At 42.3% G+C, this 13,361-nt stretch overlaps 1 protein-coding gene across 1 annotated transcript in view; it reads right to left on the bottom strand.

The window, feature by feature from the left end:
* Positions 1-13,361, bottom strand: part of CUL1 (cullin 1) — a 65,104-nt gene that overhangs the window by 10,892 nt on the left and 40,851 nt on the right. Inside the window, exons 8-14 of the mRNA XM_071559621.1 lie at positions 10,617-10,779; positions 6,486-6,616; positions 3,116-3,223; positions 2,914-3,020; positions 1,787-1,835; positions 1,125-1,256; positions 263-380 (exon numbers count right to left, since the gene is read on the bottom strand). Of these exons, the coding sequence (XP_071415722.1) occupies positions 263-380; positions 1,125-1,256; positions 1,787-1,835; positions 2,914-3,020; positions 3,116-3,223; positions 6,486-6,616; positions 10,617-10,779 (808 nt within the window). The remainder of the gene's footprint in view (positions 1-262; positions 381-1,124; positions 1,257-1,786; positions 1,836-2,913; positions 3,021-3,115; positions 3,224-6,485; positions 6,617-10,616; positions 10,780-13,361) is intronic.

Genomic DNA, 13,361 nt, shown 5'->3' with positions numbered 1-13,361 from the left:
TTCAATGTAATTTACTTACATATCTTAACATGAGCTGCAGAATCAAGAGGGGCTCCCCACAAAAGGCAGAAAGTGCTATTAGAAGACAAAGCACATGCCTAGAAGACTAACTTTACACTCCTGGCTATCTTGGTCAGCAGAGCACTAACTGTGACTTCTGGCAGTACAATGGCTAAGGCAAGTATTTCCCTCATAGTTAGCTCTGTAAAAATAAGGGGAAGCCAAACTAGGCAACAGTAACTTAGGGGAATGTATTACTTACAATCCAGTGGTTCTGAATTGGTCAGGTGCTTTTTAAACTGCTCATTCAAGTCCTTGCTCACACCAATGTCTTGGAACATCCGCTGCAGCTTGGAGGTGTACTCAAAACCACAAGCTTGCTGCAGTTTGAAAGCACAGGTATATCAACAAGACACATATTTGACATGGGATAATGAGAAGAACAAGTATCAGAACTTATTTTCTAAAAAGATGTGGAAATTTCCCTATTTCCCTTACTCAAAGTACTGATCTCAACTAGATAAGCTCTTCAACTGTCATTGAAAACTGAAGAAAATTTTGTTTAACAATGAAGCAAAACACAAGGAAACAGAATTCTCCAAGGGTATTAGACCATACTTTGCTTGACTCTGCATGAACAAGAGTTAATGAAATAAAGCTACTTTTCAGTAGTCATTCCCCTGAACAAATATATCCATGTCGTTCATTTGGATAAGAATAATGAAGTTTAACTCCAAGGGACAGATATGTATTCCAAGCTGGTATTACTTAAAAAAAAGAAAAAAGGCAGAAATAAAGATCTAGAAATAAAGATCTAGAAACAAAGATCTAAAGATCTAGAAATGGAGATCTAGAAATGGAGATCTAGAAATAAAGATCTAGAAATAAAGATCTAGAAATAAAGGGCTAGAAATAAAGGGCTAGAAATAAAGGGCTAGAAATAAAGGGCTAGAAATAAAGGGCTAGAAATAAAGGGCTAGAAATAAAGGGCTAGAAATAAAGATCTTGTGTATTTTTCTGCTGTATAAAAAAATAAAGAAATGAAGGGATATACATTAATTCTTTCCAAAACAGTCTGAAGACCTGCAAGGCAGTAGGTGATGGGACAGCCATGCAATACTCACTTTTAATTTTGAGATCATGCTTGCCTCAGCATCATCACTAGCACTGTTCTGGTGCACAAGTCTCTTTGCCAACATTTTAGCATAGAATTTCTGAAACACATCTTTATCCTCAATGTACTTGAAGACAACCATCTGGAAAAGCCAATAGAGTTTGTAAGGAAAACAATATTTGAACATTTGTCTTGAAAAAGCTGCAGCAGTAGCTGCTTCATTTGCACCTGAATTGTTAAGGTGAGGGGGGTTTGTTTGGCTTTTTCTTTGGGAGGGGGAGAAGGGAGTGGTGGTGTGTGTTTGTTTTACATGTGGATACAATTTAAACACATGAACACGTATTTCACATGTGCAGCCTTTTATATACATGTAAAAGATACTGTAGAAATTATATCTATATATTACATATGTATATAAAGATGAAGTAAAAGCACAGCTTCAATATAACCCCTTTAAATTTGCTGTAAAGGGCTTTTTATTAATACACAAAATAAAACAATTTTTAAAAAGCCACACAGAGATTACTATTATTACTCAAAAAATTAAATTAAATACTAAGGAATGAAATCAAATGTGCAAAAATATTTCTTTTCTCTGCCTTGTGTGACACTTGAGTGTTACTAACTTGTCAAAGCTTACACAGAAGAGAACTGGACTTATAGACATCTTACCACTTGATTGAGGGTATCTTCCAATTCTGCTTCTTCTGGATTCTTTGAGCTGCAATTAAAGAAGTGCATCTTTAATGAGTCCCCAAACAGCAGAACTAAATCCACACATGGATGTCTAAGGAAACTCCACAAGTAAAGGAACACAGATTTGAGCAGTTGTCGGATCAGACTCTTTAAAGAGAAAACAATGCCATGAAATGAACATTTCACTGCTCCACCTGTGAGCAATTCCGAAGGACACAATTTTTACAGGTTGAAGTTCTGGACCAACAGCTGCTCAGGACTTCTTGATACCTGATACTTCTCAAGATTTATGGGCTTAAACATGGATCTGTGCCTTTTCCTGCTGTTAAAGGCTGTCTGTATTTCTTATCTCGGATAGTACAGTGAGAAGAGAACAGCTCATAAAGCTTGGACTTGACTGGGTGAGGTGACTGTTCCCCTCCATGACTGTCCAACAGGCACACCCCAAATCCACCCTGCAGAAAGCCAGTATTTATAAAGGAGAAAATAAATCCTTTGCTCAAGGAAGGAGGGGATGGGGAAGGGAAAAGTCAAAAAGTTCTTCCATTTTTGCATTGTTTGGTGGTGGGTTTTTTACTCCTCCAAAACATTTAGACACCAATCCAGGGTGACCTGAACTGTGTATGAGCTGCTGAATCACCTGAAACCAAATACCTTGAATTAAAATATGAACTGTGAGAGGTTAGAAAGCAGTTCTTGCTCTCAATTTCTACCCAAGTGGAAGAAGGTATAGAGGAAACAACAGGAAGAAAGCAAGAGTTTTAATGGAAAAAGGGAATGTGCGTCTCTTCTTTACAACATACAACCCAACTCAAACTTCTGGGGGGAAAAACCTCCTTCTGTTTTATTAAAAAGCAGAACTCACATTCCTATAAGGAATTAAAGGTTTTCTTATTTCCCCTCCTCTTCCTTAAAAAAAGAAAAGCCAAGTCAACATAACATTTAGGAATGATTGTACAGAAAGTTTTGCATCCAGAATTCAGCGCAATTAATTTCTTGAATCATTAAGTTCTGTTTCTGAAGACACAGGGTAAAACCTCACATGACAGAATATTTTAAACCCAAAGCCAACATGAAATAATGATTTCTCTTTGAAGACATACCTTTTCTTTAGTAAGGAGTCACAGTATCGTGCCAGTAGCTCTGGGGATTTACTGGATGATTGAGCCATTTTTGTCACTGCATTGTTATTTATGAAGCGACCACAAGCCTATAAATAACAGAAGACAGTGAAATTTTGGGAGACAAGAGACTGAATGGAAATGAAAAAAGAGAAGCTCCCCCTGTGGCACTGCCCACACTTACCTTGTCCAGTGCAGCCACAAAGCCAGCATCGTTGTTGAATGCAGACATGACTAAAGCATTGTACTTCTTATGCACATCCAGCACTGTCTGTACATACATTTTTGGATCCTGCAATAAAGAGAGAATGGATTTTACATCCTGTTCACGTTCTGCTTTCTACTTCCTCCAAAATGGAGCTACTCACCAGCCAAAGCAAGTTTTTAAGGAGGAAGTCCACAATATTAGAACTATTTTAAAGGTAAAATAGTACCCAGACTGGTTCAGGTCCTGTGTCCAGGACTGACTGACATCAGTGTAAGTTTTCATTTACAGCAACCAGAGTGTAAAAAATAAAAAAGCCAAACAAACCCCATCTACTCAACCACTGCAAACATTCTCAAAGATTAAGCTCAATTTGAATTAGAGCTGAGAGAACTGGACAATCATTAAATGGCAGCTGCTGCAGAAAAACACCTTTCCAAAATAAATCTCTGTAGTGAGAATGTAACAGGTACGACTTAGGACAGAGATCTCAGTCCTTGGCAGCTCCTAAAAATTACCTGCTCTACACTCAATGGCAGCCAAATGCCAAAAAACATCAAGTTTATGGCACTCCCAGACCATGTGCAATTACTAATCTTTGGACCTCAGTAAAGATGGAGTGGAGTTGGAACAGGGACAGTGAGGAGCAAGTAGAACAACAGGACAGTGACTGTAACAGACTAAAAGGTCTAGAAGTCTTCAATTTGGAGATAGGAAGTTTGAAGAGAGTATGACTGAAAAGATGAATTATCATTAAAAGCCACATTTTGCCACTATTGGGCATTGGATGAAAGTGATAGGAAACAAGTTTAAGACAGATAAAAACCACCTTTACATATAAAATAGTGGATTTCTAGAACGTGGTGCCAGAGGAGGGTGTTGGAAGCAGATCAGGAGGTTCAACCAGGCATGGACTTAGTCCTGTAACAGTCCTATCTGTCAGTAGGAGTCCTGGATGCTGGCAAGAAATGACAGAATATGGGTAGGGTTTTATCAGAATCCTGAAAAACACTCCCTGTTGCCACTGAAGGCAGACACAGACTGTGTGGACCACCAATCTAACACCGTGCTTGAGATAAAGAACTGAGATGATGGAGAACCTCACAGACAAGAAATGCAAGTGGATCTGAAGGACATTCAGAAAAGCATCTACTGATTACAAGGACTCAGAGAAAAAAAATAACCAAGGCACAAAAAGCAGCAATCTTCAGCTGAAGAGCAGCCTTGTGCTGTATCTCTATTAACTGTGTTAACAACTCATTCTGGAGTACAGATGTAAAATAGGTGAGATGAGTCAAGCTGGTGTGACTATTTCTCTGCACCAACTACAGAGAAACCTCTGAGAAGCATTTGCTGAGCTGGTCCCAGAAAGGGACCTGGGGGAACTGAGGGACAGGAAGCTCAACAGGAGCCAAGAGTGTGCCCAGGTGGCCAAGAAGGCCAATGGCATCCTGGCCTGGATCCAAACTAGCGTGGCCAGCAGGCCCAGGGCAGTGACCCTTCCCCTGGACTCTGCCTTGGGGAGGCCACACCTTGAGTGTTGTGTTCAGTTCTGGGCCCCTCAGTTGAGGCAAGAGATTGAGGGGCTGGAGCGGGGCCAGAGAAGAGCAACGAGGCTGGAGAAGGGACTGGAGCACAAGTGCTGTGGGGAGAGGCTGAGGGAGCTGGGGGTGTTTAGCCTGGAGAAGAGGAGGCTCAGAGGTGACCTCAGCACTGTCTGGAACTGCCTGAAGGGAAGTTCTGGCCAGGTGGGGGTTGGTCTCTTCTCCCAGGCACTCAGCAATAGGACAAGGGGGCACGATGGGCTCAAGCTCTGCCAGGGGAAATTGAAGCTGGAGATGAGAAAGAAATTCTTTGCAGAGAGAGTGCTCAGGGATTGGAATGGGCTGCCCAGAGAGGGGGTGGATTCCCCATCCCTGAAGGTTTTTAACCTGAGCTTGGCCGTGGCACTGAGTGCCATGATCTGGTAAAGGGACTGGAGTTGGACCAAGGTTGGACTTGATGATCTGGGAGGTCTTTTCCAACCCAATCCATTCTAAGATTCTGTTTAGATTCAGCTCAGGTAAATGAAGCTGGGCAGAATCAATCCCACCCAGGATTGTGGCTAACAAGGCAATGATGAACAGCAGCACAGCAGAGAGAGGGACACTGGAAAAAGAGGCAAGATGGATCCCAAGGGAAACAGCCAAAGATACTGCTATGAATGTGAAGAACAGATGTGTGGAATAAGAAAAGGAACAAAAGAGAAAGATGAAAAAATAAGGAAAAGTGTCATGAGCAGGCAGAGTTTTGTAAATGGCCAGAGCCAAAAAACTAACACAAATTTCAGGCCTTCCCTCTCTGAAAGAGGAACTAATTCCTGGAGAAAAAGCTTTCATTTTTTTTTCCTGTTAAGCTCTTCAAGGCCTAAACAGCAAAAATCCAGGAGTGATGACCACCAGGGGGATGTGTCAGGCACAGGGCATTTGTGATTTCAAAAGTTAAAGTGATGTCCACAAATGAAGCTGAAGATTCCTGAACTTGCCTCAACTTGATGATCCATAAGAGATCAACACAGCTAAAAAGCTCTGAATTTAAAACTATAGAAATGAGCAACAGACAAAAAGGTCAGCAAAGGGTTGAAGCACCTTCATGCTGCTGAGATGCAACCCTGGTCAATACTAAATGAGTATTAGACAAAAGTCTGAAATTACAATTATGGGACAAAAATGAAAGAAGACAATTACATGGCTAATCAAGCACAGAGTTCTAGAGAGCTGACCTGCTCTTTATAGTGTGACCTTCCTAATCATTTTAGTTCTTTCTTCCTCTTGTATTTCTCATTCTTTTCTAAACAGAAGAAAGCCATGTACCAAAAAACTCAAACCAACAGGCACTTTCCCCAAACTGTCCTGCCCAAGTCAGAATGCTGCAAGATGATGGAATAAAATACAGCCCACTGGACAAAATGCTTCCTGAAACAGGGGACTCTCAGGTGCATTTGTGCTGTAAGTGCTGGGTGCTGTATTTGCACAGCCAGCTTTCCAAGCACCATGACATCCTAACAGAGCTAAAACTCAGAAGGAAACTCACCCTTCTCCCCAAAAACAAAACTAAAAATCCACACTAAATCCCCTCCCATCAGGTCAAATGAAATTAAAAAACACAGCCCCAAAAGCCTCTCAAAGCTCAAAGAGCAGTAACAATATGATGTAACTTGTTTTAAGACTATAATCAACATTTGAGCATTGCCTAGTCCTCACAAAATTAAATTAGTGAGAGGGAAAACAGAAGCAAACTGGGAATTCACCATCCTCTAATGTAAAAGTGGCAGCAACCACACACAGACTCATTTTGATGGGGTACTTGCATTTAGAGCAGCTTCTCCACATTTCTCAATTGCAGCCAGACCCTGATTATGAATGTGGGTTTCCAAGAGTTTTTTCAGCTCCCCAAGGCCATCCTGGATTCGAGATACGAGGTTGTACATCCGCCCCAAGTCTGGAAAAGACAACAAAAAAAGAAAAGGAACATCTCCCATCTGTACTGGCTCTGACTCTGATTTCTCATTTACAAGTTGCCAACAGGAGTTAAACACCCACTGCCAACAAAAACATACATGCAACTGCTCCTGTAAAATGCCAGAAAAAAGCTGCAGTAAAAAAATACACAGTATAGCAAACCTTGGCACTCACCTGGACAGGTAACACCAGTTAAAAACAATCTGTTTTACCTTTACCATGTGACAGATCTGAAGACTAAAAAAAACCCGAGCTGAATGGTAGAAAATCTACTTCTGATTTCTAGTTTTCATAGATTCAAAGCAATGACTTTTAAAAATGGTGTTAAAATACTGTTATTTATATAAGATTTTGAAGTGCTACCATGAATTAGAGCCCATTTGTCCTGTTACTGCTGGCTGTGCTACAACATTCTCCAGCTGACCAGAGTCCTTTGAATCTTAACCTGAACAGGGGAGTTCTCAGAGATCTGACACCACCTGTAGCCCTTTGTACATTAACTCTTTTACTCAGGGCAGTTTCAGTGGTAATAGTTGGAAATTTAAGGCAGAACACTGTGCTTTGATGTGACCTGAGCAGATAAACTGAAATGTTATAAATCAAATTTCTTTCCATAAAGTGCTGTTAATAACAGACATCTCTTAAAAAAGGTTTAAGTGACTGATTACCAGTAGAAATAAATGTACCTGGAAAAAGAAAAGAGGTTCTGAAAAGCATTACCATAGGAAAAAATTAATAGAAGCAAAAATAACCTGGATGTCATTTCACATGTCAAAGCTTCACATTAAAATCTCACCAGTTTTCAGCCAACACTTTCCAAACCTATTGGTAATTTTGGAAAGTCCAACACTGAAGAGGGTTTTGCTTTTCTTATTCAGTTGCAACAGAGGAAATGCTTTGTACTTTCAGAGTGTTGAACTCTTTAAAATAAAAGGCAAACTGTGATATGGCCACAGACAGGTACACAAACCTGCAGTTACCTCTTGCAATCCTGTCCTGACTGAGCAGGCACTCAATGAAACAGTAAACAATCAGATTATTTACTGTAAACTAATGAGGGTATTTCTTTCACCTTGCTGAATCCACCTTGAGGCTGTCAGTGCATCCAGCTCTGCTAAAGGGTAAGGAAGAGTTGGACTCCACGATCCTTGTGCGTCCCTTCCAACTCAGAATAGTCTGTGATTTTGTGATTCTGTGACTTCTCTGAAGGGCTTATGAGCAACTTGTTACCACAGGAGGGTTATGAGATTAAACAGAACACGAAAATAAAGGAGCCAGAGCTCTGCCCAACTCTGGAATGTCACACAGAGTTTGGTGCCTTCTAATACTGAAGTGATGACATCTCAGTTCACATCAGTTTCCGTGTCACATTTTCTGTTCCTCAGAACTTTGTCAAGCTTAAACATTTTTTTTTCTCACGAAAACCAAGATTTCAACCTGATGGTAACTTTTATAAGAACTTAAGAATACCATACTGAATTTTGAAACAAAGATAGAAAATAATGCCAGGCATGGACATAACAAGCTGCTGGTGGATCTGTCCTCCATACATTAATTGCACAATGAGATTAAAAAGTTACAGAACACCAGGAGGAGTGGCCAGTAATACCACACACTTACACACATGGGAGAACCTTGAAACCATCATACTTTGAAGAGGAAAGCAATAAATATTTTAATTGAGAGCAAGTTTTTATTATAAGTTTAGGATAGTCTATAAAAGGCTATGATAGTACATCACAAATTTGAGAAGGAGCTGATTACAGTGACAATCTTTCAAAATAAATGTTTCTAAGCTTGAGATTTCATGAAACTTAAAGGAGGGCCAGGGAACTACTGTAATTTGCACAAGTGAAGCCAAATAAGAGAAAATAGAATATTTTGAAAAAGACGAAAAAAATTAAGTGTTTTAAAAGGCCTAATTAATCTTAGAAATAACACAAATGAAAGTAAAACCAGAAACATACAATTAGACAGTGCTTAGACATAAAATAATTTTCTTTTTTTTGAACCCTCACAAACTCATGGAATTGCATCACTACAGTAAATGACTACCCATGAGCTTGATAAATGGGGAGAGAAAAAAGCCCAGAAAGGCCTCCTGAGTAAAAAAAAAAATACTTTGTTTGCTCTATTTGATTGTCAGAAGTCATTTATGAAGCTGTTTATTCCAATTACAAAGTAAATATTTACAAACACGTGACTCTTAAATAAACAGGATATTTACATTTGAATCAGCCAACTTGTGGCCTACTAATCACACTGAATTGCCCTTTCCAATTTTGAATCATCTCTTAGTTATCAACGTGACTATTACAGTAATAATTGATAGCTGCTATTTTGAGACTGATGTATAATGTGACAGTCATAGTTGCAATCCAAAACTCTCAAATGAACAGTATCATCATTAGTAACTTGATCATAGTTTCCCTTGAATTCTTAAAAGCAGTATTTCAGCTATACAGCCTTACTCTGACTTCAAATACAGATTTAATTTATTCCCCAGCTGAAAAAATCAGACACATCATTCACCCTTATCCTCTGCACAATCCATAGGAATTACCTGGCCTAGTTCTGATTTATTTTGTGCTCTGTAATAACTCCTGAAGAAACTCATAAAAGCCAATACAACTGGCCATTCCTTAAAGACACCTAAACTGCAATAATCTCATTTTAGAGGAACTGCTGAAGAAGTCTTTATTCTGCATATTCTCAACGATGGCATAAACTTGATCCATTAGTAACACCTGAGACTCATTTTTACAGTTAAAATTAACTCAACAATTAAAAATTTCCACCCTTTCTTTGTGCTCTCTTTTATGTATTTTATATACTCTACGTTAAAAGCTGCTTCTTTGCTTCCATTCCTCCTTGAGCATCTCCTGTGCATAATTCCAAACACTTTGGAATTTAAAATTCTCGCTGCTGACTCAGAAGGATGGATGGATTAAACTGCCCCAGCTGGTGAGAGCACTGCTGTGTTTGTCACTCCCATCTCTCTCACACAAGCCCCAGCCCCTGCTGGAAGGATGGCTGGAGTGCTCTTGGAGCTCTTCCAATCACAGGAACAGAAATCAAACCAGTGATGTTCTGCCTTAATAACTGGGATTGGAAGAGGCTTCTTGAAGCAGTACCACAAACATCCCCAATTAATCAAAATCTGTTTGCCAATCACTTCAGTGACCATTTTCTCTCAAACTAATACTGATATAATCACTTTTAGCCAGCACCAGATTTCACAAACCACCAGGGAGGAGAACTCTGAGCCTAAAGCCAACGTTTGGATCTCTGTCCCAGTTCAGCAGGTGGGACCAATTTATCACTGTGTGGGTGTGACCAAAGCTGTGGCTTCTACAACCTCTAGTCATTTCCCAGGAACTGTTCCCAATGGCCCACTGGCAGCAGCTGCCCAGGCCACAGCTGAGCCCTCAGGCTGGGAGCTGGCTGGGAAAGAAGCCTGGCAGAGGAGCTGGGAGAACTGCCCTGCAGGGACTCCTTGGCACCTCCATACCCACCTGAGGGCTCAGCTCTGCTCATGAGCCAGCAACGATTCCAAAATCCCTCCTGACTGCCAGAGTCAGATCCCCCAGTGTGGAACTCCTTGCCCTGGGGGAGGGACTGGGGGCTCCCACCTGCACCTGAGGGGAGAGAATCTTGGGGTGTGGGGACTTGGGGAACCACTTGTTGAATCCAGAGGAGCAGAACCTCAACAGGAGGAGCCCACCACTCTCAACCAGACTGCGTCATCATCTGCACCAACAGGTTTGTCGCTTCCTTTTACATTGGATTTGGGGGAGCCATGTGGGGTTTGCACCCCAGGGTGCTGGGTCATACTTCTCAGTTTTGTGGGTTAAAACAAGTTTCTCTTTATGCCATTGCATTTATTGTAATATTGTTATTAAACTGTGATTCTGACTTATAATCTCTTTTGTGTTCACTTCTCCTGCTGGATTACCTTTAAACCAGCACAATCTCCTTACCTTCATTTTTGTCAGCATCTAACAGATTCTGGAACTCTGTGTGAAAGATCTCCAGGTGTTTTTCAATCAGCACTTGCTCACATTTCCGTGCCAGCTCATCCTGTGTGCTCTCATGGAGATACACCTGAACTCTGCGCTGCTCCTCCAGGAGCCGAGCCTCGGCCTGCGGGACAGAGGGACAGTGAGACCTTGTGCAAGACAGAGAACAGGGGACTGAGCACCAAGTTCATCCAGAGAAAGACAGACAACAAACCTCCCACTAATGGGGGGTTACGGACCACCTACTCAAGCAGTGGTTTGTCTGGAAATCACAACACACGTTTGGAATTGATGCCTATGTTGGAGATAACACTGTGCCCAGAGAGTGCTGGAGAACGGGGCTGTGTCCAGCTGGTCACCAGTGGTGTTCCCCAGGGGTCTGTGTTGGGTCCAGTCCTGTTTAACATCTTTAGTGATGATTTAGATGAGGGGATTGAGTCCATCATCAGCAAATTTGCTGATGACACCAAGTTGGGAGGGAGTGTCGACCTGCTGGAAGGCAGGAGGGCTCTGCAGAGGGATCTGGAGAGACTGGAGAGATGGGCTGATTGCAATGGGATGGAGTTCAACAAGGCCAAGTGCAGGTCTTGCCCTTTGGCCACCCCAAGCCCTGCAGCACTCCAGGCTGGGCACAGAGTGGCTGGAGAGCAGCCAGGCAGAGGGACCTGGGGGGACTGAGGGACAGGAAGCTCAACAGGAGCCAAGAGTGTGCCCAGGTGGCCAAGAAGGCCAATGGGATCCTGGCCTGGATCCAAACTGGTGTGGCCAGCAGGCCCAGGGCAGTGACCCTTCCCCTGGACTCTGCCTTGGGGAGGCCACATCTTGAGTGTTGTGTTCAGTTCTGGGCCCCTCAGTTGAGGCAAGAGATTGAGGGGCTGGAGCGGGGCCAGAGAAGAGCAACGAGGCTGGAGAAGGGACTGGAGCACAAGTGCTGTGGGGAGAGGCTGAGGGAGCTGGGGGTGTTTAGCCTGGAGAAGAGGAGGCTCAGAGGTGACCTCAGCACTGTCTGGAACTGCCTGAAGGGAAGTTCTGGCCAGGTGGAGGTTGGTCTCTTCTCCCAGGCACTCAGCAATAGGACAAGGGGGCACGATGGGCTCAAGCTCTGCCAGGGCAAACTGAAGTTGGAGATCAGGAAGAAGTTCTTTACAGAGTGGTCAGGCATTGGAATGGGCTGCCCAGGGAGGTGGTGGCTTCCCCGACCCTGGAGGTTTTTAAGGTGAGATTGCACGTGGCACTGAGTGCCATGATCTGCTAATCAAAGTGGGGTTGGATTAAGGGTTGGACTTGATGATCTCAGAGGTCTCTTCCAACCCAACTGATTCTATGATTCTATTCTATGACTCTATGCACTATTTGAATGGTGGGGGAGAACCACAGCAAGACTGCTTGCCCATTGCTTCTGAATAGGAAGTTTACAGATGGAAATCTGCTGTCAGAAAAAGAGAAATCTGCTGACATGAGATGCTGGAAGTTTTAGAATCAGAAAGCTCTCCAGTGACAGAGGTAGTTTTGTTTAAATTATAGAATCATAGAATGGATTGGGTTGGAAAAGACCTCCCAGATCCTCAAGGCCAACCCTTGGTCCAACTCCAGTCCCTTTACCAGATCATGGCACTCAGTGCCACGGCCAAGCTCAGTTGAAAAACCTCCAGGGATGGGGAATCCACCCCCTCTCTGGGCAGCCCATTCCAATGTCTGAGCACTCTCTCTGCAAAGAATTTTTTCTGATCTCCGACTTCAATTTCCCCTGGCAGAGCTTGAGCCCATCGTGCCCCTTGTCCTATTGCTGAGTGCCTGGGAGAAGAGACCAACCCCCACCTGGCCAGAACTTCCCTTCAGGCAGTTCCAGACAGTGCTGAGGTCACCTCTGAGCCTCCTCTTCTCCAGGCTAAACACCCCCAGCTCCCTCAGCCTCTCCCCACAGCACTTGTGCTCCAGTCCCTTCTCCAGCCTCGTTGCTCTTCTCTGGCCCCGCTCCAGCCCCTCAATCTCTTGCCTCAACTGAGGGGCCCAGAACTGAACACATTTCATGCTCCCACAAAACCAAGAGGCAGAGGACTACAATTTACCAGTATGCTTGTGACAAATTCATTGAAATGATCTCATGTACACAGAAAAAGCTTCCCAATAAACTACAATAATTTAAGTATACTAGCATTTAATTTGGCATATGAAGTGCTCAATATGCACATCTTCCTGGCAAACTAAAATTTTAAATGTCACTCGAGGAATAGTACCTACACCAAAATGTGAAACTGAAATTGTTTATATAACAAATCTCTCTATTTTGTTTGCAAAAGTGTTGAAGATTCGCTTTACAAGCCATCTGTAAGTGCAGCACATTATTAGGGAGTAAGTCTGTATGTTCCTCTTACCAGTCCAAATAATTTAAATTAATGCCACCAAGGCAATGAAATTAGGTTAATGCACTTTCCTAGTATGTCAGAATATCGACTAAGCATGAAAGATATCACATTATGGACAGTAAAAAAGGACCAATTCCACTGCAAGTACACTGCAACACATGGAGACAGCTTTAAATATCCTTACTGTTAACTTCACTCCTTTTGGTAACAATTTTGTACTTAAGTTCTTGTAAAATGATCCTGGGTTAACGTTTCCTAGAGCTAAACCAGTACTCATCAAAATACAGGAAATTAAATCCACAGTTTAGGAAGGAATAGAAGCTCCTGCTTCAAAGTACTT

This window comes from Pithys albifrons, chromosome 7 (genome assembly GCF_047495875.1).
Source record: "Pithys albifrons albifrons isolate INPA30051 chromosome 7, PitAlb_v1, whole genome shotgun sequence".
NCBI classification, from domain to species: domain Eukaryota; kingdom Metazoa; phylum Chordata; class Aves; order Passeriformes; family Thamnophilidae; genus Pithys; species Pithys albifrons.
Note: the sequence above shows the minus strand (reverse complement) of the source record. Positions and strands in the feature narration are given on the sequence as shown.